General features: G+C 43.6%; 1 protein-coding gene across 2 annotated transcripts in view; it reads left to right on the plus strand.

Annotated features, from left to right (window-relative positions):
* Window positions 1–18597, plus strand: part of NEK11 (NIMA related kinase 11) — a 240919-nt gene extending 222322 nt beyond the window's left edge. Inside the window, exon 17 of one of the 2 annotated variants that reach the window (XM_034994615.1) lies at window positions 17331–18597. In XM_034994615.1, coding sequence (XP_034850506.1) covers window positions 17331–17601 — 271 coding nt within the window. In that variant the 3' untranslated portion in view covers window positions 17602–18597. The remainder of the gene's footprint in view (window positions 1–17330) is intronic. The other variant, XM_034994618.1, reaches the window with a different exon arrangement.
* Window positions 18598–22460: the final 3863 nt, after the last annotated feature.

Raw genomic sequence — 22460 nt, forward strand, 5'->3', positions numbered from 1 at the left:
TCTTTCTTTCTTTCTTTCTTTCTTTCTTTCTTTCTTTCTTTCTTTCTTTCTTTTTCTTTTTTCACCATGATAAATGTACTCTTTAATCCTCATCACTCATCCATTCCCCCACCCCCCTCTGGTAACCACCATTAAGAGTCTGTTTCTTGGGGCACCTGGCTCAGTCAGAAGAGCACGTGACTCTTGATCACAGGGTCATGAGTTTGAGCCCCATGTTGGGTGTAGAGATTACTTAAATAAAAACATTTTTTAAAAAGTCTGTTTCTTGGTTTGTCTCTCCCTCTCTTTTTTCTTTTGCTTCTTTTTGTTTATTTTGTTCTTAAATTCTAGGTACGAGTGAAGTCATATGGTATTTATGTTTCTCTGACTGGCTTATTTTGCTTAGCATTATACTCTCTAGATCCATCCATGGTGTTACAAATGGCAAAATTTCATTCTTTTTATGGCTGAATAATATTTCATTGTATATATATACCACATCTTCTTTCTCCATTCATCTATCGATAGATATTTGAGCTGCTTCCATAATTTGGCTATTGTAAATAATGCTGCAGTAAACATAGGGGTTCATGTATCCCTTCAAATTAGTGTTTTTGTATTTTGGGGTAAATACCCAGTAGTGTAATTACTGGATCATAGGGTAGTTCTATTTTCAATGTTTTAAAGAACCTCCATACTGTTTTCCAGAGTGGCTACACCAGTTTGCATTCCCACAACAGTGTAAGAGGGTTCCCCTTTCTCTACATCCTCAACGACACCTGTTGTTTTGTGTGTGTATGTGTGTGTGTGTTTTAGAGAGAAAGAGAGAGAGAAAGCATGTACGCAAGCAGGGGTTGGGGGGCAGAGGGAGAAGGAGAGAGAGAATCTTAAGCAGGCTCCACACTCAGCATGGAGCCTGGCATGGTGCTTGATCCCACAATCCTCAGATCATGACCTGAGCTGAAATCAAGAGTGGGATGCTTAACTGACTGAGCCACCCAGGTGCCCCTCTTGGGGTTTTGATTGTAGCCATTCTGACAGGTGTGAGGTGATATCTCACTGTAGTTTTGATTTGCATTTCCCTGATGATGAGTGATATTGAGCATCTTTTCATGTATCTATTGGCCATCTGTATGTCTTCTTTGGAGAAATGTCTGTTCATGTCTTCTGCCCATTTTTTAATTGAATTATTTGTTTTTTGGGTGTTGAGTTGTATAAGTTCTTTATATATTTTGGACACTGACCCTTTATTGGGTATGTTGTTTGCAAATATCTTCTCCCATTTCGTAGGTTGCCTTTTAGTTTTGTCAATTGTTTCCTTCACTGGGCAGAAGTTTCTTATTTCGATGTACTCCCAATAGTTTATTTTTCTTTTATTTCCCTTGCCTCAGGAGACATACCTAGAATAAATGTTGCTTTGGCCATTGTCAGAAAAATTACTGCTTGTGCTCTCTTCCAGAATTTTTATGATTTTAGGTCTCACATTTAGGTCCTTGATCCATTTTGAGTTTATTTTTGTGTATGGTGTAAGAAAGTGGTCCAGCTTCATTCTTCTGCATGTTGCTGTCCAATTTTCCCAACACCATTTGTTGAAAAGACTTTTTTCCATTGTATATTCTTTCCTTCTTTATTGAAGATTAATTGACCATGTAACTGTGGCTTTATTTCTGTGCTTTCCATTCTGTTCTATTGATCTATGTGTTTGTGTCAGTACCATACTTTTTTGATTTCTACAGCTTTGTAATGTAACTTGAAGTCTGGAATTGTGATGCCTCCAGCTTTGATTTTCTTTTTCAAGATTGCTTTGGCTATTCAGGGTCTTTGTGGTTCCATACAAACTTTAGGATTGTTTATTCTAGTTCTGCGGAAAATGCTGTTGGTATTTTGATAGGAATTGTGTTAAATCTGTAGATAGCTTTGGATAGATGGACATTTTAACAATATTTGTTCTTCCAGCCCATGAGCATGGAATATCTTTCCATTTCTTTGCATTGTCTTCAATTTCTTCCATCAGCGTTTTATAGTTTTCATAGTTCGGGTCTTTGACTTCTTTGGTTAGGCTTATTCCTAGGTATCTTAATAGTTTTGGTGCAATTGTAAATGGGATTGTTTCCTTAATTTCTCTTTGCTCCTTCATTATTAGTGTATAGAAATTCAGCACATTTCCATATATTGATTATATACATATATATAATATATATATATATAGATTTTATATATATATATGATTTTATATATAGTTTATATATATATAAACTTTAGGGTTTTCTGTATATAATATCGTATCTTCTGCAAATAGTTAAAGTTTTACTTCTTTCTTACCAATTTGGAAGCTTTTTATTTCTTTTTGTTGTCTGATTGCTGTGGCTTAGACTTCCAGTACTTTGTTGAATAAAAGTGGTGAGAGTGGACATCCTTGTCTTGTTCTTGACCTTAAGGGGAAAACTCTGGTTTTCATCATTGACTATGATGTTAACTGTGGGTTTTTCATACATGGCCTTTATTATGTTGAAATATGTTCCTTCTAACCCTACTTTGTTGAGGCTTTTTATCATGAATGGTTGTTGTACTTTGTCAAATGCTTCTTCTGCATCTATTGAAATGATTATATCGTTTTTATCCTTTCTCTTACTGATGCAATGTATCCTGTTGATTGATTTGCATATATTGAATCACCGTTACATCCCAGGAATAAATCCTACTTGATCATGGTGAATGATTTTTTTAATGTATTGCTGCATTTGGTTTGCTATTATTTTGTTGATATTGGCCTGTAGTCAGTTTTGTTGATCCTTTCAAGGAACCAGCTCCTGGCTTCATTAATCTGTTCTACTGTTGTTGTTGTTTAGTTTCATATCATTTATTCTTCCCTAATCTTTATTATTTCCTTCCTTCTGCTGGTTTTGGGTTTTGTTTGTTCTTCTTTTTCCAGCTCTTCTAGGTATAAGGTTAGGTTGTTTACTTGAGATTTTTCTTGCTTCTTGAGGTAGGCCTGTATTGCCATAAACTTCCCTCTTAGAACCATTTCTGCTGCATGCCAAAGGTTTTGGACCCATTCAGGGTCTTGTCAAATGCAGATTCTGATAGAGCAGGTCTGGGGTGAGATCTGAGATCCTGCATTTCTAACCAGCTGTCTTTCGATGTGATGCTGCAGGCAGGACCATGTTTTGAGTGACAAGGTTTCAGTGGAGCATCCTTCTGGTGGCCTTTGTTCCCTCAAATCAACAGTCTCATCCTTTTGATTGTATAATGAGCACTGAAGTCAGGAGGCTCAGGACCATTCAGTAACCTTGCTCTTTCATTCAACTTTTCCTACCTGAAGAACGGGATTAACAAACCCATGCTGAGAATCCCTGGAGGCAGACTTTCCCAGTAGGATGGAAATCTCCTAATTTGGAGATTATCTGGTCCAACCCTTCCCCCTCTGCTCCCTACCTTGCCTATGCCTGAAGGCCCATGCTTGAGATCCTGCCGAGTTTGAGTTTGCGTTTCTCTCCCATCCCACCGCACTTGGGGAAGCTCTGCAGGATAAGGGCTTCTTGCAGATACTTTCAGAAAAGTGGGAGTAGCTAAAAAAGCCATTTTTCAAAACCACTCGGCAAACCCCACCTTAATGAGAGACCTTCTCCTTTGATTTCAGGACAGGAGACAATTAAGAAACCCAGTGTTTCCAAGTGAAAGGCTTTAGGGGGTTCCTGCCTGTCCCGCCCGCTCCCACAGCATGTGAAAGCCCCGCTCAATTTTCATTTGTCCCAACCCGTCAAGAGAAGCTGTCAGCTTCGATTACTGTTTTGAAACTCATTTCAGTCTTTTAATGCAATTCACTGGAGAATGAGGTATTGATCCCCCAATCAGTTGTTTTTCCTAAGGCCTGCACCACATTGGCCTTCCTGGTCTCTCTCTAGGTCTCCTCCCCCCACCCCACCCCCGCTCTGGAATGCACGTCACTCTCCTAGTAAGTGTGCTGTGATAAGACCCCTCTGTAGTCCTCAAAGGAGACGTATAATAAAGGCAACGTATGGACATGTGTGAGAGACAAAATAATGAAAATCATCATTTTTTATTTATGGAGAAACATTTTGATTTGGACATAAAAGGATACAAATCTAATGTAACAATGCCTTAGGGGTCAGGACTAGAAATGAGTGTTCCCATTTCATGAGTCTGCTCTCTTGTTCATTGGAATTGCTGCGGCACCATGTGTAAAGTCCTGCATGTCCTCTTGTCACCAGGGGCCTCGATGAGAGTTTAGCCGGTAAATTTCACCCCATGTGTGGGTAACCGTGTAAGTTATTGTCCAAACCAGGACACTTGTGACAGTGGAATGGGCGCTGCTGGTGGTGATACTCCTGTGTCAGGCATGCACTGAGACGGTCTCAGGTTAACCAAGGCGTAGCCCTTCCAAATACGGACAGTTTGTAGCGAGAGACCCAGTGACAGTCTGGCATTGAGAGGTAACTGTGTCCAAGAAAAATTGCACCCAACAGAATTAAACAGCAAGGAAGATTTTTCAAGTCTGGTGCAACAGGGGGCTCAGTCGGTTAAGCATCTACCTTTGGCTCAGGTCATGATCTCAGGGTCCTGGGATCGAGCCCCACCCGCATAGGGCTCCCTGCTCAGTGGGGAGTCTGCTTCTCCCTCTCCTTCCACCCCCCGACCCCCGCTAGTGCTCTTTCTCTCAAATAAATAAATAAAATCTTAAAAAAAAAAAAAGACTGTTGTAATTAGGGAGAGAGCTTGAACTCAGCTCCGAATACCACAGGAGCAGGAGCGGGAAGGGGGTCAGTGGATGGAAAGTTACTAATAGGAACTTGGTTAGGTATCAAGAGTGAGGACTGACTAAAGTTTGGTCAAGGAGGGAACCCTTGGGGAATCTCACCAAATGACAGGCAGCTTTTGGAATCTGCCAGGAAACTCATAGTTTCTCACATCCTTGCCCTGACAAATTCTTCCAAACATATTAAGGCTCTAATTGCTTTTCCTTTGTGATTTCTCTTCATTTTCGTTTGCAAATCCAATTATTCTTATTGTGTTTGAAAAGGAAATTTATTTTCAGATCTTTGCTTCTACTTCAGCAAGGCTGGGGTGAAAATGACTTTTGAAAAATAAAAAATGTGGTTTGAATTGATCAAGGGAAGCACAGTTGTGATTCAGCTAGGAAGGACTTAATCTAGTGGCCAACATTTCATGGTGCATTGTTTAGGGGGGCTTAGTGAATAGAAGGAAAAGCAAGGGAACTTATTCTATATTTATTTCATATATATGGCTATCCCAGTGGGGGCCCAGTATAAGATCCACTGTCCTTAGCACAGTGTTCTTTCCCATTTGTCTATACAATGAACATGTTCAATTAGATGAATTCCTTGGTACCTTACAGGGCTTTTAAATCATTCTATCCCTCTCTGGGTTGTATTTTCTTGTTATAAAATATCCATGTTGATGCCATTATAAAGGATCAGTGGCTTCTCTTTGCATCCAGGATCAAAGACTCCTTACCTCAGCCTTCCAGGTCCCTGCTCCTGCTTAACCATCTGCTTTCGTCTCCTGTCCTCTCTTCCTCTTAGTTAGGCCCCAACCATCTCAGTCTTCTTCCTTACAGGACTTATAGTGCCTGGTCATGCCCTCTTCCCTCAGTTGGGAGTGCTGCTCTCCCACATCCTGGCAGGGATGACTCCTCTTTACCTTTCAAGTCTCCATTCAAATGTCATTCCTACTCCCACCCCTCAGAGAGGTCTTTCTTAATTACATCAGCAAAGTAGGCTCCCTCCTCTAGTACCTCCTAACCTCAGTCCAAAGGGGGATGCTGGGCCTGTGCTACAAAGGATGCCACTTTGGTCAACCTCCAGCCGCACCCCTCCCCATGAAGCAACGAATCCAAGGGGCCAAGTGGGCTTGCATACTCAGAGCCTGTGTCTCCTCTTCTAGACCATGCCCTGGTTACCTGAGGCCTTGTAGTTCTTTCCCCAGAGGGCCCCAAACCCATTTCCAGAGTCTGTGGGCCTCTGCCTCAGGTATCTCCTCCCATGGGTGGTCTGGGCTGCCAGTTCACCCACCCCTAATCCTGAGGGGGACCACAGGGAAGCTATTTGCAGAATGCGTGGGTGAATCTTGGACATAGGGGCTGAGGTATCAAATGTGTGTGTAATAGGCACCCCCCCCCCCATGGTGGGAAACAGCCAGGCTAGAAGAGAAAGGGACAGGCCAACATCCAGGGATAAAGATCCAGGGGCTGGCTCACCCAGCTCTGTCCTATTCTGATGCAGAACTCTGAGGAATCTGAGAATACTGAATGCAGACCTGGCCTTCCAGGTCTTTATAAAGTTAATTTGTCAAAGTAAGAGGTAGATCATATATTTTTTTAAGATTTTATTTATTTATTTGAGAGAAAGAGAGAAAGAGCACGAGTGTGGGGAGGGGCAGAGGCAGAGGGAGAAGCAGGCTTCCCGCCGAGCAGGGAACCCGATGCGGGGCTCGATCCCAGGACCCTAGGATCATGACCTGAGCTGGAGGCAGACGCTTAACCAGCTGAGCCACCCAGGCGTCCTGAGGTAGATCATATCTTATTTAACAGTTTGTTAGCTCGATTCATAACTTTTAATCATTTAGACATGTGTGGGCCTCCACTGATACTCTTGCCGCATCCCCACAAATGTTTCCTCTGTGTAACAGCTGATCAAGAAGAGGGGGGTGCTGGTCCACAGGTCAGGGCAAAAAAGGACTGACACCAAACATCTCTTCTGCCCCTGCCCTTGCCAGGCGTCCCAGCCTTCTTCTGGGCAGCCCACTCTCTCTTCCATTGCCATTTCATTTTATTTGTAGCATTGACAAAAATCTGAAATTTCCCTGTTTATGTTTACTCTCTGCCTTCTTCCCGCTAAAATCTGAGTTCCGTGAGGTCACAAGCTTCTGGCGGCATTCCCAGCACTTGGCCTGTACCAGGTGCTCATTAAAAATGTGCTGACGGAACAACTTAGTGCAGTTTGGGGCCAGGACGACGCTGGCTGCCGAGCTAAGAAAGGTGCTCTGTCCCCAAGGCTTCCGGCCTCATTAGGGAGCAGACCTGAGGGCAGAGTCCTTTGCTTTTAGTTTTTACTCCTCAAGTGGTTAATTAATTCAAAAATAAGAATATAAATGTAGCCATTACTGGGGAGCTTCAGCTGGGCAGAGAAACCGTCTGCAAGGCAAATAAGCTCCAAGGAAAGGGGAAGACGAGACGCATTCCTGTTAGTTCATCTAAAGGGATAAGGGATGAGAGAGCTTTTAACCTTGATAACCTATCAAAGCTGGTGGAAACTCTTTCCTTTTCTCTCTCCCCAAAGAGAAATTACTTGTTGTTTTTCCGGGAGCGGGGGAACGTGTTAACCATTTCCTGCTGTTCAGCTGGAATGTTGTTTGGAGCGGGAGGCTAACATCCCCTCACCTGCTGCTCTCTGCCGCCTGTTGAACAGCCCTGTCCGGGCTGCGCGCTGCCTTGGACGGGCTGAGGGCTGCCTTGGACGGGCTGAGGGCCTCTGGGGCTCTTCTCCTTCTCCGAGGCCGCCCACGTGCCGTGGGGCAGCGGGGCTTTCAGCAGCTGTGCGCAGATTTCTGTTGCTTTCCACGTGGCCCCATGTGTCAAGCGTGAAGCACAGCCCTCTCCACACAAGTTTTTTTAAAAGGAAGGCTGACGTCTTCCCACTCAGAAATATGAAGTCATTTTTATCCAGCGATGATCGGATAGGTCCCATAAAGCCAATCCATTTGAAATCGGGATGAAAATATAATAATACTGAAAGCTGCACTTAATTGGAGATTTAGCTTGAAAAACAACAACTAAAAATCACAAAAGTGATCTTATCTTTGCAAAATTAGGTTACGGTTTTCACTATGTGCTAATTCTTAGAATAAACCCTAGGAGATGCATATATTTTTATTTTTTTTAAAGATTTTATTTATTTTTGACAGAGAGAGAGCACAAGCAGGGGGAACAGCAGAGAAAGAGGGAGAAGCAGACTCCCTGCTGAGCAAGGAGCCCGATGCGGGGCTCGATCCCAGGACCCTGAGATCATGACCTGAGCCAAAGGCAGATGCTTAACCGTCTGAGCCACCCAGGCGCCCCTAGATGCATATATTTTTAAATAAAATTGTATGATATCACCATATTCCTTTCTATTTGGCTTTCCAAGCATCTCTTCATTCATCCATTGTGTATTTATTGTGTACTTACTATATGCCAGGCACTGTTCGAGGTAATGGGATCGGTGCACAAGAAAGGTGAAAACAATCCATGCCCTACGGACCCTGTATTCTGTAGTGGGGTGACTGACAGATCATAAAATATTATGGAAGAACAGTGTGTGCTAGAGAGTATCAAGTGCTAAGACAATACAAAGCCGGGAAAGAGAACAGGCAGTGCAGAATGGGGCTAAAAGTTACAGTTTTAAAGAGGGTAGTCTGGGTAGATTTCTCTGAAAAGATCACATGAGGTCACAGACCTGGAGGAGATAAAGGAGAGAGAGAGGGCTAGCTGGAGAAAGAGCATTCTTATCAGAGGGAACAGCAGGTGCAAAGGCCGTGGGGTGGAGTGTGCCTGGGGTATTCAAGGAAGAGCAAGGGGCTAGTGTAACAGGAAAGGAGGGAGGGAGGGATGCATTTGGAAAGCACAGTGGGAAGGTGGTTCAGGATATTTTAGACCAGTGGAAGGACATTGACTTCACTCTGCATGAGATGGGGAGCCCAAGACAGGGTTTTGAGCAGGGGAGTGAAAGGACCTGACTTACTTTGGCTGCTGAATTGATAATAGACTGTAGGGGAGCGAGGTTAGGAGCAGAAGACCAGCTGAGAGGCCATTGTAGCAATCAGGTGAGAGAGTGTTGTGGCTTGGACCAGGGCGGTAGTGGTGGGGATGACGGAAGTCTGCATCCTGCATACAGTTTGAAAATAGAGCTGATAGGATTTACTAACTGGTCTGGTTACGGGAGACACTGGACTATCGGAGTAAGAGAGAAAGAGAGGAATCAGGATGACTCAAAGTTTTTTTGGCCAGAACAGTTGGAAAGCAGGAGCTGACATGGACAGAAATGGGGAAAGCTGCAGCAGTAGGATATTTTGGGAGGAAGCTCAGAAATTCAGTTGGGCATGATTTCTACCTGTTGTTCAAGTGGAGATACAAGTGAGTAGCACGCTCAGGGCATTCTTTCTTGAGCGTCTGGAAACTTAACTCAAAAGCTGCTTCCTTTCCTTATGAGGACCCCCTATTTCTTACAGTACATAGGGAACAAAGCTGTAGGGAAGAGTCAGGAACTAGGCACCTGAAAACAGCAAGATACTGCTACTACCATCTTTTAGATCCAAGAGAAGGGAGGAACTTCGATAACTGGTGTAGCTAGAGCTCTCTCATAATGTCCCAAAATAATGGAAGGCTCTACTCCTGTCTTTCAGCTAATACACAAAAGGAGAGATAGCGAGAGGGTAGGAGTTGGTAACTCCCATAGGCAAGGGCAACACAAATTGAGGGACAATCTACAAAACAACTTGCTTCAAACCTTGGAAAGTGTCAAGGTCATTGAGGGAGACTAAAGAGCCACAACAACTAAATATAACACATGATTATTTTGACCTGGATCTTTTTTATTATCAGGGGAGTTATTAGACAATTGGGGAAACTTGAATGGATTAGAGTATTAGATGACAGTAACATGTCAATGTTAATTTCCTGATCTTGATGGCCATTCTGTGGTTATGTAAAAGAGTGTCTTCATTTGTAGAAAATATACACCAGGTATGGAAGCGAAGGGCATCAGGTTAGCAACTTATTCTCAAAAGGTTCAGGGAGAAAAAGAGTTCTTAGTATTACATTTGTAACTTTCCTGTGTGAGATTGTTGCAAAATTAAAATAATATTTAAAACATGAGGACAGGGGGTCCTGGCTGGCTTGGTCCATAGAGTGTGTGACCCTTGATCTTGGGGTTGTGAATTCAAGCCCAACATAGGGTGTAGAGATTACTAAAAAATAATTAAACTTAAAAAAAAAACAAAAACAAAAACGTGAGGACATTTCTGTTTGACATCTTCTTCAGAGCCCCTAAGAGAGATAGATAATTAGAGGGCACTGGGAGCCGTCAATATTGATGGGTAAATAGATGTGATAAAATACATTGTTTGCAAGTTAAAAGTAAACATGAGAGGAAGTCAGTAAAGGAATTTGGAGGCTAAGTGAGTTTGGAGGAAATAGTCAGGAGAGAAAGTACTCTCTTGTGGTTTAATGGAATTTTTTAGCTGGGGAATCAGCCAAACACATGTTGGGGGTTGGCTGCAGGCAGCTGGAACTTCTTCAGGAGCCTGGGGAGGCTTCCTGCAACTCTCCTGTGCACACTATCCATATGGGCAGGACGGTGATCCAGCCCTAAGAGCACTGGCCTGTAAATGAGGCGTCTGGACTAAGATGATCTTTAGGATCCCTTAAATACTTAAAGGACTTTGAACACAAGAATAAAATTGATAAAAGATATTGAGCATAGGAAGAAATAGATGAAAAAGAATGAAAATATACTTCTTTTCATTTGAAAATGTAAGTTCTTTTTACTTGACATACCCACCTACCTAAAGGGGTCGTTCCTGTCCCCCATCTCTCCTTCCATCCCTCCTGTAGAAAAAGCAAACTTATAACCTCTTCCTTAATGTGAACTGCATAAAGAGCACTCCCCTATCTTCTCAACTCTTAGGTAACAGCAAGAGTCCCCTTAAATAAAATTTTCTATTTTATGATTTCTAAAATACTCAGATGCATCATTGCAGAAAGATTACAGCATGTTTTCCGAGTGTCAAATAAATTTACACTGAAATATTACAACGTTAGAGTACCTATCACTTTTATTTTGGCTTCAAATGAGTTTGTTTAGAGCATGCCTGATTTTTTCATTGACGCATAATTTATTTATAATAAATAAATTTACAAACATGGTACTATTTAATCCATATCTTTGTTACAGATTTCTATCAATTGTATTGTAATCAAATAACTATAATTTGTTGAAAATCAATTATTTGAAATGTGTTGAGGCTTGAGTTGCTGTCTAGTAGATGGTTAGTTTTTATAAATGTTATGAAAGTCTGGAAAGAATGAGGGTTCTCTAATTGTCAGGGAGGGAGAGGGTCCTATATATGTTTCTTAAGTTTAGCTTATTTAAGTATATTCAGATTTTCTATGTCACTACTAATTTTTCAACTGCTTAACCTATCAATAACTGAGCACGGTGTACTGAAATACTACGCTACGGGGACATTTCTGTCAATTTCTCCCCATAGTGCTTTATGTATTTTGATTCTACTTTATTAGAGGCATACTAGTTTAGAATTTTTATTTCTTCCTGGTGAGTTGAACTGTTTTCATTATCAAGTGGCAATCTTTATTGTAATAATGCTTTTTTTCTGTTTTTTCAAATCTATTTTGTCTCATGTTAATACAGCTATTTCTAGCTTTCTTTGGGTATTTGGATATTTGTCTGGTATATCTTTTTAAAATTTTTTAAATTTATTTGTTTACTCTCAACCTTTCAATGCCCTGTGTTTTAACTGTATCTCTTGTAAACAAGCTGGATTTTGTTTTTTAGTCAGTATTTACCCATCTACATTTACTATGGTTATGAACAGTGGCGGGTGTTTAGGTCACAAACAAAATAATCCTTACAGGAAAGGCTAGCTTGAACAGTCTCCAACCAGCAGCTGCACTCAAGATTCTGCTGCCAGGGAGGACGGAACAGAAGGCAAGCACCATTTACAAAAAGGGACCTGAAAGTCACATGTCCCATCTGGGGGTGCCATATGTCACCTGAGCATTGACTGCCTCTGTAGAGAGATCTGTTCCATCTTTGCCCACCAGGTTCAGAGCCAGCCATTTGAAATACTAGATGTGGAGAGAAGGGGTACAAATCATCCTTAATAAAGATTCCCAATGCTTGTTAACACTAAATGATCACTAAGACCGCAGTTTTAAAGAGGAAATACGTTGTGCCATTCTGTTCCCACAGTGGCTCATACATATTTAATGTTCAGGGATTTCTTATATTCTGTGAAATCGTTTTCAAGCTTTCCTTAAACTATGCCTGAAGAGTAATCTATGTGTTCTCTTAATGCTTGCTGCTAAAATAGGCTTTCATGATTATTTCTACAAAATTACTTTTTTTTTCCTTCCACTCTGCCACTAGCTTTCTTGTGTCTTTTTTTTTTTCAAATTCACTCAGAGAAGATAAAACTATTTAAAATAGTGTCTTTTTTTTTAAATTTTTTTTTTAAGATTTTATTTATTTATTCATGAGACACACACACAGAGAGAGGCAGAGGCAGAGGGAGAAGCAGGCTCCCCGCTGAGCAGGGAGCCCAATGCAGGACTCGATCCCAGGACCCCGGATCATGACCTGAGCCGAAGGCAGACACTTAACCATCTGAGCCACCCAGGCACCCTATTTAAAATAGTGTCTTAACCAGAGGTAGAACTACAAAACTGCTTGAAGCTTGCAGTTAAACTGAAATAGGACTCGGATATAGTCCAGCATCAGGAAACCAACAATAAAACAATGGCAAATAAGCACCTGGTAGGTGACAGGTACTGTGCTAAGATACGTGTGTGTGCATGTGTGTGCCTGTGTGTGTTTGTGTGTAATCTTCATGTAAATATGAAAATTCAAGGCTCAAAGAAGTTAAGTAACTGGCCCAAGATCACACGGCCAGTGACAGTAGAGCCAAGATTCAACTCCAGTGTCTGAATCCATAGTGATGAAAAGTGAGTCCTGGATTGAAACTACTGGAATTCATGTCCCAGCTCCACCACTTCAAAATTGTGTGGCAATGGGCAAGTTATTTAACTCCCTTAGATCTCAGTTTCCTCATCTGTAGAATGGAAATAACAGTATCATATCCATAGGATTTAATGGGATGATATGAAGAAATGCTCAGAATAGAGCCTGGCACATAAAGGCTCAAAAACTGTTAGTTATTATGGTTTCAGGGACATTTTAGGGCTTCTTTCTCATCAATGGGTGCTATTACTAGTCAGATTCCAAGTTTCTTTTTCTTTTTCTTTTTTTTTTTAGAGAGATAGTGCCTGTGCACATGTCAGGGGAAGGGCAGAGGCAGAGAGAGAGAGTCTCCAGCAGACTCTCTGCTGAGCTTGGAGCCCAATGTGGGGCTGGATCCCACGACCCTGAGATCATGACCTGAGCCAAAATCAAGAGTCTGACGCTTAACCCGCTGAGCCAGCCATGTGCCGGGATTCCAAAGTTTCTTTAACGTTATGTTCATCTGGTTCTCGCCCTCTATTTCACATGCCCTTCTCACCTGCCAAACTGACTCACTGATTTCCCAGTGCTCCCACTATTGGCTGCCACCTGGCTTCCCTCCGGCTATTATGGCCCAAGTGAGACTGTGCCTCCTCTTCCTCGATGGGGTGTTTGATTTTCTCAACCTTCATAGCACTTTGTATTTATTTATAATTAAGAGTTCTTTTTTTCCACCATATTGAGGTTGAGTGAGACACCCTTTAGATAGCCAGTTGGTGATATCAAGTGGGCAGTTGACTCAAGCCTGGAGCTCTAGATGAAGGACAGGAAGGTGGGCATACAGGAAGTCCTCAGCCTACAAATGGTATTAAAGACTCTGAAATGTAGAGGCTGAAATGAGGAGGAAGAAGAGTCAGCTGAAGAGGCTAAAAAGAAGCAGAGAGTGTAATGGGAAAAGCTCCTGGTGAAGGTGGTATCACCAAAAGCAACAGAAGGAAGGGTTTGAAGGAGAGAGTAGCCTGCTGTTGAGTGTCCAGTAAGACATGTACAGAGAAGAGACCAGAGGAAATAGCCACATGAAGGTCATTGTAAGAGGAGTTTGTGGAAGGAATGAGGACCAAGACCCAAGAGGAGTGGATTGAAGGGGGAGAGTGTGCAGTCAGAAAGTGGAAACATCAGCCACACGTGACTCTTTCAAGAAGCTTTGCCAGCGATGGAGGGCCAAGTGATAGATGGGGAAAGAGATGAACCAAGGGAATGTGGAGGTCACAAGTAGCTTCTTGTTTAAAATAGGGCACTAGGGCATATTCTCTTCTGATGTGTATGCTCCAGGAGACATAGAAGTAGCTGCAGGTGGGAAGGTCACTGAGCTGGTGAGAGAGGCTGAGATCCAGAGCACTCAGGGAGAGAGAGGATGGTCTTTCATGGGAGCACGGATGGTCCCTTCACTAGGGACAGAGGGAAGGCCAAGTAGGTGGGGTAGTTGGGCACTTAGAAGAAGGAATTTCTACATGTTTGTTTCTATTTCTCAATGAGGTATTAGGTAAAGTCATCAGCTGAGAAGGAGGGTGGGGCTTAGCAAGTTTGAGAATAACGAATAAAGAAGAAGGTGTGAAATAGTTACTTTGAGCAGTGGAAAAGAAGCATACCAGAGAACGACAGGAGGACCATGGGCAGTGCTGAGCGCTGTTTTGAACTGCGGCCATTAATTATTTAAATGAGACCTGTTGGCAGAATTGGATGTTTTTCTCCTGGAATGTTCTTTTGTTCAGGAACAGGCATAAATAAATGGATGTCCAGGTTTAACCATTACAACTTTGCCAGAGGATTTTGACACAGGAAGAGGGGAGTGAAAGAGTCAAGGGTATCTGCAAGATTGTAATTATAATAATGAACCATGAAATGTAACTGAGGAAAAGTGGGACATGGGGACATGAGGACACAAAGGGGTGATTGTCATCATGGTGATAGGCCGAAGGATTGCAGGTACCACGAAGTAGAAGAATAGCTGGAGTCAGTATGGTGGAAAAGTATAAAGGGATGGTTGTAGAGCATAAGGCTTGACATTGATTCTAGAGGAGGTGTGGTCATTGGTACTGAGGAGGTCAAGGGTATGATCATAGGAGTGTGTACTGAGGAGGGGAAAGAAAATGATTATTGGATATGAGACAGTCCAAAGTCAGAGAGACCAAGAATACTGATGCCAGGATAATGGTGATAGGAGTAGGGGGTGGGAAAAAGAGAGCATGAAGGTTACTGAAGTCATCTGTGAATGGGGGGAATGACAGGGTTTGCTAAATGTCAGCAGAAGGAAAGCTTGGGTTTCTGGGGGTGACTGGGGTGACTAGGGATGTGAGGTGTTCTGGGATAGGTCCTGATAATCTCCAGGAAGAAGGTGGGAAATCTGCTAAAGCTGAACAGCCTGGGGCCCTGGGGCTGCCGAGCTCCCCAGCACAGGACCTGTGTTTGAGTTTAGGCTCCAACAGCCACTAGCTGTGTGAGTTTGCGAAAGTCAACCCGCTTATTCTCGTCCGTCAAATAGAGATAAATGTTCAATGACTTGCCTCGTTCACAAGGATCATTTGAGATAATGAATGTAAAAGGATTTTGTAAGCTCTAAAGTACCATTAAAAAGTGAGTTAAATTTAAAATGTATATATCGTAACATTATGATTTCTAGCCTCTAAACTAGAGCAAGATAAATCACTTACTCTTCTTTTTGTCTGCCACAATACCTAACCTGGATGCTTGTGTTCTAGAGTTTGCAATGTTGAATAGTACTGAACAATAAAAGCTTATAAAATAAATTAGAGCCTGTGATTAATGCCTTCTGTGTTACTGTCAGCATGGCCATGAGCATCGTCTAGCAGTAATGCTTTAAAAAGTCTGAAACAAAAAACAAAAAACTCTGATTTTTCTTTTCACCAAATCCCCTGAAACGAAGAATAAAGAAGCATTTCTTAAGGTTAACGTCCTAAAAATATTTATGCATTTTGACCCAATAATTCCATTCTCACTTTTTAAAATCTTTTAATTCCACTCAACATTTATACAGAAAAATGGAGAAATCACAAATGCACATATGAGTTTTCACAGAGAAAACACACTCATGTAATTCGCCTCACTCATAGAAATTTGATGCCAGAAAAGATTCCTCTGGATGAAAAAGCTGTGTTCCTGAGGACGTTGGCTCAGTGTTACAGCGGAAAACGCTAAATGTTAGGTGGAGGAATGACTCGGTAAATGTTGGCACATAAATTCAGTGGAGCAGTATGGGGCATTAAAAATGACAGATTTGAACTAGAGAACGAAATTCACAAAACTCGAATGCCCTTAAGGCAGGCGGGCAGGTGAAATCCGAGAAGCAGTCTGCTCTGAAAGGCAGGCGCCCTCAAGATATGCAGGGGGCGGGGCGGGGCGGGGCGGGGGCGGAGGAGTGCGGCCGTGCCTCGACTTCCACAGTAAAAGGCTCAAGAAAGTAACGCACTGGGGCGCCTCGGTGGCGCAGTCAGTTAAGGGTCTGGCTCTTGGTTTTGGCGCAGGTGGTGATCTCAGGGTCGTGGGGTCGAGTCCCGCGGCAGGCTCTGTGCTCAGCGGGGAGTCTGCATAAGTTTTCTCTCTTCCTTTCCCTCTGCCCCTTCCTCTCTAAAGTCAATCGATCAATCAATCAAAAAAAGAAAAAAAAGTAAAGCATAGTGCTGACCAAACAAAACATGCCCCGGGCCTAGTTTTACACGTAGGCCTTTCATTTCTGACCCTCGCTGGAGGTAAAGGAAAATACAGGCAACATAAACCCACCAGGTACGGCCATTGTTGTGGCTGCAGGAGGACAAGGGCTGGAGGTGAGCACAGAAAACCAATGTTGGTCTGCGTGGGAGCGGGGCCACATTACCTCACCCCTTTACGCCTCAGTTTCTCCATCTGTAAAACAGGGGAATTTAAAAATGCCTCCTTCACAGAGCTGTTGTAAAAGGTTAAGTGTGTCCCCTTCCTTTGCCTCTTCTTCTTCTTCTTATTTTATTGTTCTCATTAATATTATTTCTGACTCCATATCCCACTCTCCTCTTCTCCCTTGTTCTCCCGACTCCAGCCACACTAGCCTTCTCGGTATTTCTCCAAGGTGTTTTAGCTGCAGGGCCCCCATTCTCTCCCTCTAGTGTAGGTCTCACTTCATGTGGGTCTCTGCCCAGAGGACACCTCCTCTCAGGGGAGTGTCTCTCTCTCTCTCCCTCTCTCCCCCTGCTTTATTGTACTTCATTGCACATGGTGCTGCCCGACATTTTATTGTCTATGTATTTATTAAGTTATCTGTTTATTCTCTACCCTAGAAGGTAAGCTCTATGAAGGCAGGAATTTACCTAACTTGTTTAATGCTGTGTTCACAGTTCCTAGAAGGCCCCTGGCCCATAATAGACCTTCAGGAAGTATTTGAATACCGTTGAGTGTTCAAGGTAGAACCATCGCGTCTTATTTTTTCCTTTCCCCCCCAAATCTCAAAGGTACAACGTTTGTGTAATTAGTGATTTAAAGAGACATTTCTTGCGGATGACTTGAATGTGTAAAACTCCTCTTTTTCTCTCCTAACTTGGGTGGCAGGTCAGCCATGCAGAAGCTGGGAGCAGAAGTATTTGAGAAGGTCTACAACTACCTCAAGAGAGCAAGGCGCCAGAAGGCCAATGAAGCCGAGATCCGGGTAGCTCTAGAAAAAGTGGTGCCTCGTGCCGGTGACTGTTTTGAAGTGGACCAGCTCCTGTACTTTGAGGAACAGTTGCTGATCACAGTCGGTAAAGGGCCCACGCTCCAGAACCCTCACCAACAATTGTCAAAAACAAGCAAGTCCAAGGGGACAAACCCATTCAGCACATAAGCTGGACTTTATTATGGGTAATGGGTCCAATGCCGGGGCTCCCATCTTTACTATCAGTCCCTTGTCAAGAGGAGTGAGTCCTTTAGAGAGTAGTAAACCTATCTGCCTCTACTCTGAGTCATGGGCCAATCAGTGTTTGGTCTATACTCTGAGGAAAGCTTGTGGACCAAATGTGGCTTCCTGAAAAGCATTACCGCGAGTGTGCCCTTGGGGCTTTCACAGGGTTGGACCACCCCTGCGATGGCCTGGAAGATTCCATCTACCCTTGACCATTTCCACTTGGAGGACAGGCTCGGTGCTTGCCTGCCTCGAGTCCCCATGCTCTATGGTCAGCCTGCTCCCCGCTCACGTCGCTGAACACTGGCTTCTGACACACTGAGCTGCTGACCGGGAGTCACAAATGTTTGTCTCAGGTGACCTGTTTTGGGTCCACTTTTGCCCTTGCCTAACAAGCAAGATGTGCATATATATATAAGGACCTGGACTAAAAATCTAAAAAGCAATTCTCTTCTGTGATTGATTCTCCAAGCTCATTCGTGGAGTATTAAAGACTTTTATTCTTAATAAATATATTTCACATGGTTACAAAATAAATCACCTATTTCATCGTTTTCTTATCTAGAAGTACGTTGATGAATGTAACGCATCTGTGTAATCATTATTACTGAGAGCAGCTAACATTTGATTTATTGGGTGCCTATTATGTGACAATACTGTGCTCTGCACTTACAACTGTAAGGGCCTTCTGTCATTGGATCTTTTCACCGATGAGAGAGATGGGGAGAGGAGAGATTACCCCCGTCTTTTAGCTAACTGCTTATTTACTCAGCTCCCAGAGCTGAGCTGTCACCCTGGGTCTGTCTGACTCCAGCGTCCATGCTCTTAATCACTCTGCATGTGGGCTTTCAACCAAGAAGCTACATCAGACTTGCTCGAGGAGCTTCTTAAACATATACCCGTTTAAACATACTGTTGAAGAATTATCCCGACACGTGTGAAAGCAGTAGAGAAGACTTTATTCAGGACAATTAAAATAGGGGAGAGAGACGGGGCTCAACGCCAAATGCAGCACAGAAAGCTGGAGATTTAGACCCCGGGGTGGGACGGGGCACAGTCGGGCTCAAGGGATGTAAAGGTACAAAGAGAAGACACCTAGGGTGGGGGAAATTGTTGCCAAACCGACTTCACAGGACTCTTGCTGAAGACAGGCCAGGGTGACCCCATAGCAGGGGTGGGGGATTCTCACTAAACTGACTTAACAGGATTCTGGCTGAACTGGACTCAGCAGGTTGGAGACAGGGCCCAGGCGGAGGCCCCGCCGAGCTAGCGCTCAGGGGAGCCTGTCTGAAGTTCTGTCAAGGAGAGAACCTTTGTCAACACCCAGCCTCACCGGCCTCCTTTCTCTGGGGAGGGACGGGGCCAAAGCATATCTTCTGTTACCAAATGACTTGGTGAATCTGACGCACGCATTATATAGTGGTCAGCATTCTGCCTTCCGCTAACGATGGGGGACACAGAGGCCCCGTCATGGCTGGTGCTGTGCTCCCTGCACGATGCAGTGCCTTTTAGACTAGTGTTTCTCACTTTGAGCATCAGGATCACCAGAGGGCTTGGTAAAACAAATTCAGGGCCCATCCCCAGCACTTCTGATTCAATAGGTCTGCATGGAGACGGAGACTTCGCGTTTCTTATAAGTTCCCGGGTGATGCTGATGCTTGGGTGTGAGAACCACCCTCGACCACTGTTTGAGACCCTTCCTCCTACTGCCTCTGCCCCCATGGTTGGAGCAGTGCTTGGGTCTGCTCTGCTGGGGGACTGACTCATCTCACTAACATCTCTGAACGTGGTATGAGGACTGGGAAGAAGGGCCCAAAGACTTCAGCTGCCTTGCTGTGAATATACTCCGGTAAGGCAGTGATTGGGAGGGAAAAAGTCAAAGTGTGACTAACGTGGCTTCAGGGAGTTCGATGGGGTCCATTCAAGGACAAGGGAGCATGGTCACCGTGCTTTATGTCTCATTCCCACCTCTGCCCAGCAGCCAAGGGAACCACAGAACCCACAAGCTCTGCTGTGCTCCAGGCCTTGTGAACATCACTGTTCTGTGTTCCCTCAACTCCTGTACACCGTGGAGAGGTGTTGGGGCCAGCACAGACCTTCACTCTGCCTCTTCCCCAAGCTAGTGATGCCCAGCCCCCTCCCTCCCTGCATGCTGGGCACTTGTCCCTGGCTGGCAGGTGATCCTCGTGCTGCTGATCTCACAGCCCCTGCTGCTTTGGGGCAGGAAAAACAGGCCTCAAATAGTGGCTCCTTCTTGGGGGTGGAATCTGAGACTTTGCAGAATTCTGACCTTGAGCATGTTGTCCAAGCCCAAATCCAGAACCTGTGACCACTTCCAAGGTAGAACACTGAAGATCAGTTTTGCCCTTGGAGGCCTAGGACATTTCCATTATTCTGACAGGGAAGAGACCTCAGCCCCTGGAAGGGCTCCACAGAGCTCCCATATCCTTTTATGACCAAACACATTTCAAATGGATCTGGAAGAGGGGGACAATAGTAGCAAGTTATAAAAGCTTCTGAATCTTTTTACTAGTGGTTTTCATAACATCAGAACAGAATACTTGTGTGAGTTTCTAGCTATAAGAAATAGCTAGATTTCAAATAGCCTCTGCCATCTTTCACAGATGAATGTTCCCCAGGAACAACACCTGGATTTAAGAACATGTTAGGATCATTCCTCTACTCTTTAGGCTCTGTGGCTGGGACTACAAAAAAACTGACCAAAAAAAACCCAGATTAACAGGAGAAAACCACCATTTGCTTCACTGGCAGTGAGGGTGGTGGGTGCAAGATTGAAGGTAACTAGAAAAAAAAAAAATTGCTTTTTATTATTACTATTGGGAAAGTACTTTCTCCTTCAGCCCGGCTCAGTCTGGATTTGGGGTGACTCCAGGATTGGTATTAATCACTAACCAAACTGCAAGAGTGTGGTTCACTGGGTGAACTGCAAGATGGTGGGTGGAAACTGGCCAGGGGATTAAGGAAGGCAGAAGGTGCTATTATGAAACTGTCACAGGTGTGAGGGAATAAAGGGACCCTGCTGGCTTGCTGCTTTGTAAAATACATATATATATTTCACAAACACCAATTGACCTTTCTGCTTTCTATTTATGCAGAGGAAATGCCATCAGCTATTTTGGATGGTGCGGAGATAAGGCACACACAAGAGAGTGATGGAAGTTAATTATTTAATGTATTTGGGGCTGAGGCTGGAGCAAAAGCTCTAGGTCTGTTATAAAGTCTGGCCATCACAGTGGGCTCAGGAGAAAGGAGGCTGACAAATTAAACAGGAGCTCCACGGGGGAAACACCCCACTCCTCTTTCAAGATGATGGGACCACTAACCAATGTGTCAGAAGATCGGGCCAGGAGCAGAGCGGCCCCAGCCAACCTGTAGAGTCACCCCAGCCAACGAGGAATAAAGCAGAACCGCTCCAGGCGATCTGGAAACTCTTGGGCCAGAGGCAAATGTTCACTGTGGTAGGCTTCTCAGGTTCTTTGTTTATTACTCAGCATTGTTATGGCAATAAACTAACCGATATACCCAACACCACTCTTCACCCCTTCTCTTAACACTTTTTACCAAGTCCTCAGGCTTCCTTCTTTTTGGCATTGATTTTTATAAATTTGGGGGAAAGTTTCCTTCTAATGAAATGATTTAGTGGTTTCTCTGAAAAAATGGGGATCCTCTTTTTCAAAATGGTGAACTGTGAGCTCTGTCTTTCCTGGCTTTCAGCACATTTCCAGACAGTGTGGTGCAGGGGCTTGGAGCCTACTAACAGTGCCTCATCTGCAGATAGGGTCTAATACTTCTTTGGATTTTACTTCGACGTGTATTGAGTTCCCACCCCGTACCAGGCATTTAGGCACACAATTTTGAATGATAAACATTCAACAGGCAATGGAAACAGTCGAAATGTCTGCCAACGGGTGAATGGGTAAAGGAAACGTGACATATTTATGTATATACACAACAGAATATTATTCAGCCTTAAAAAGGAAGGAAATCCTACCATTTTATACAACATATGCTAGTGAAATAAGCCAGATACAGAAAGTTAGATGCTGCATGATCTCACATCTATGTGGAATCTAAAAATGTCAAGCTCATAAAAGGGGTTGTGTTGTCAGATGTTGGTCAAAGGTTACAATGTCTCAGTTACACAGGACCAGTAAGTTCTGGAGACCTAATGTACAGCATGGTGACTATAGTTAAAATACTGTGTTACTGTACATTTGAAATCTGCTAAGAATGTAGATCCTAAGTGTTCTTACACACACACAAAAATGAAAATGGTTGCGATGGAAAGTGATAGTTAATTAGGTTGATTGTGGTAGTCATTTCACAATGTATATCAAAACATTACCTTGTGCTCCTTAAATATATACAGTTTTTGTCGATTATACCTCAATCAAGCTGGGAGAAATTTCATCAGGCAAATACGAGGGAGGCAAAGATCTCGCAGGCCTGAAGAACACAAACATGGAGGACGCAGGACACGGCATGTGCGTTCTGGGAGTTTGGAAAGCTGTTCGTTCTGGTGGTACATAAAGTGAGGACGATTACGTTAGGTTTGAGAGGAAGGTACAGTGGGCAGCCTCCTCGATCCCAGTGATCCTCCCCTCTGGGATTCTTGTCTTGTGCAGTTACTTCTCCCATTGCCTCATGGTGGCCTGCATGACCAATAAAATACTGTAGAAATGATGCTGTCTGACTTCTGTGACTCGGTCATAAGACATGGATTCCATCTTGCTTTCTCTTGGATCACTCATTCTGGAAGATGCCAGCCACCATGTCTCGAG

Source organism: Mirounga leonina, unplaced genomic scaffold (assembly GCF_011800145.1).
Source record: "Mirounga leonina isolate KUSES-001 unplaced genomic scaffold, KU_Mleo_1.0 Mir_115, whole genome shotgun sequence".
In the NCBI taxonomy this organism is placed as follows: Eukaryota; Metazoa; Chordata; class Mammalia; order Carnivora; family Phocidae; genus Mirounga; species Mirounga leonina.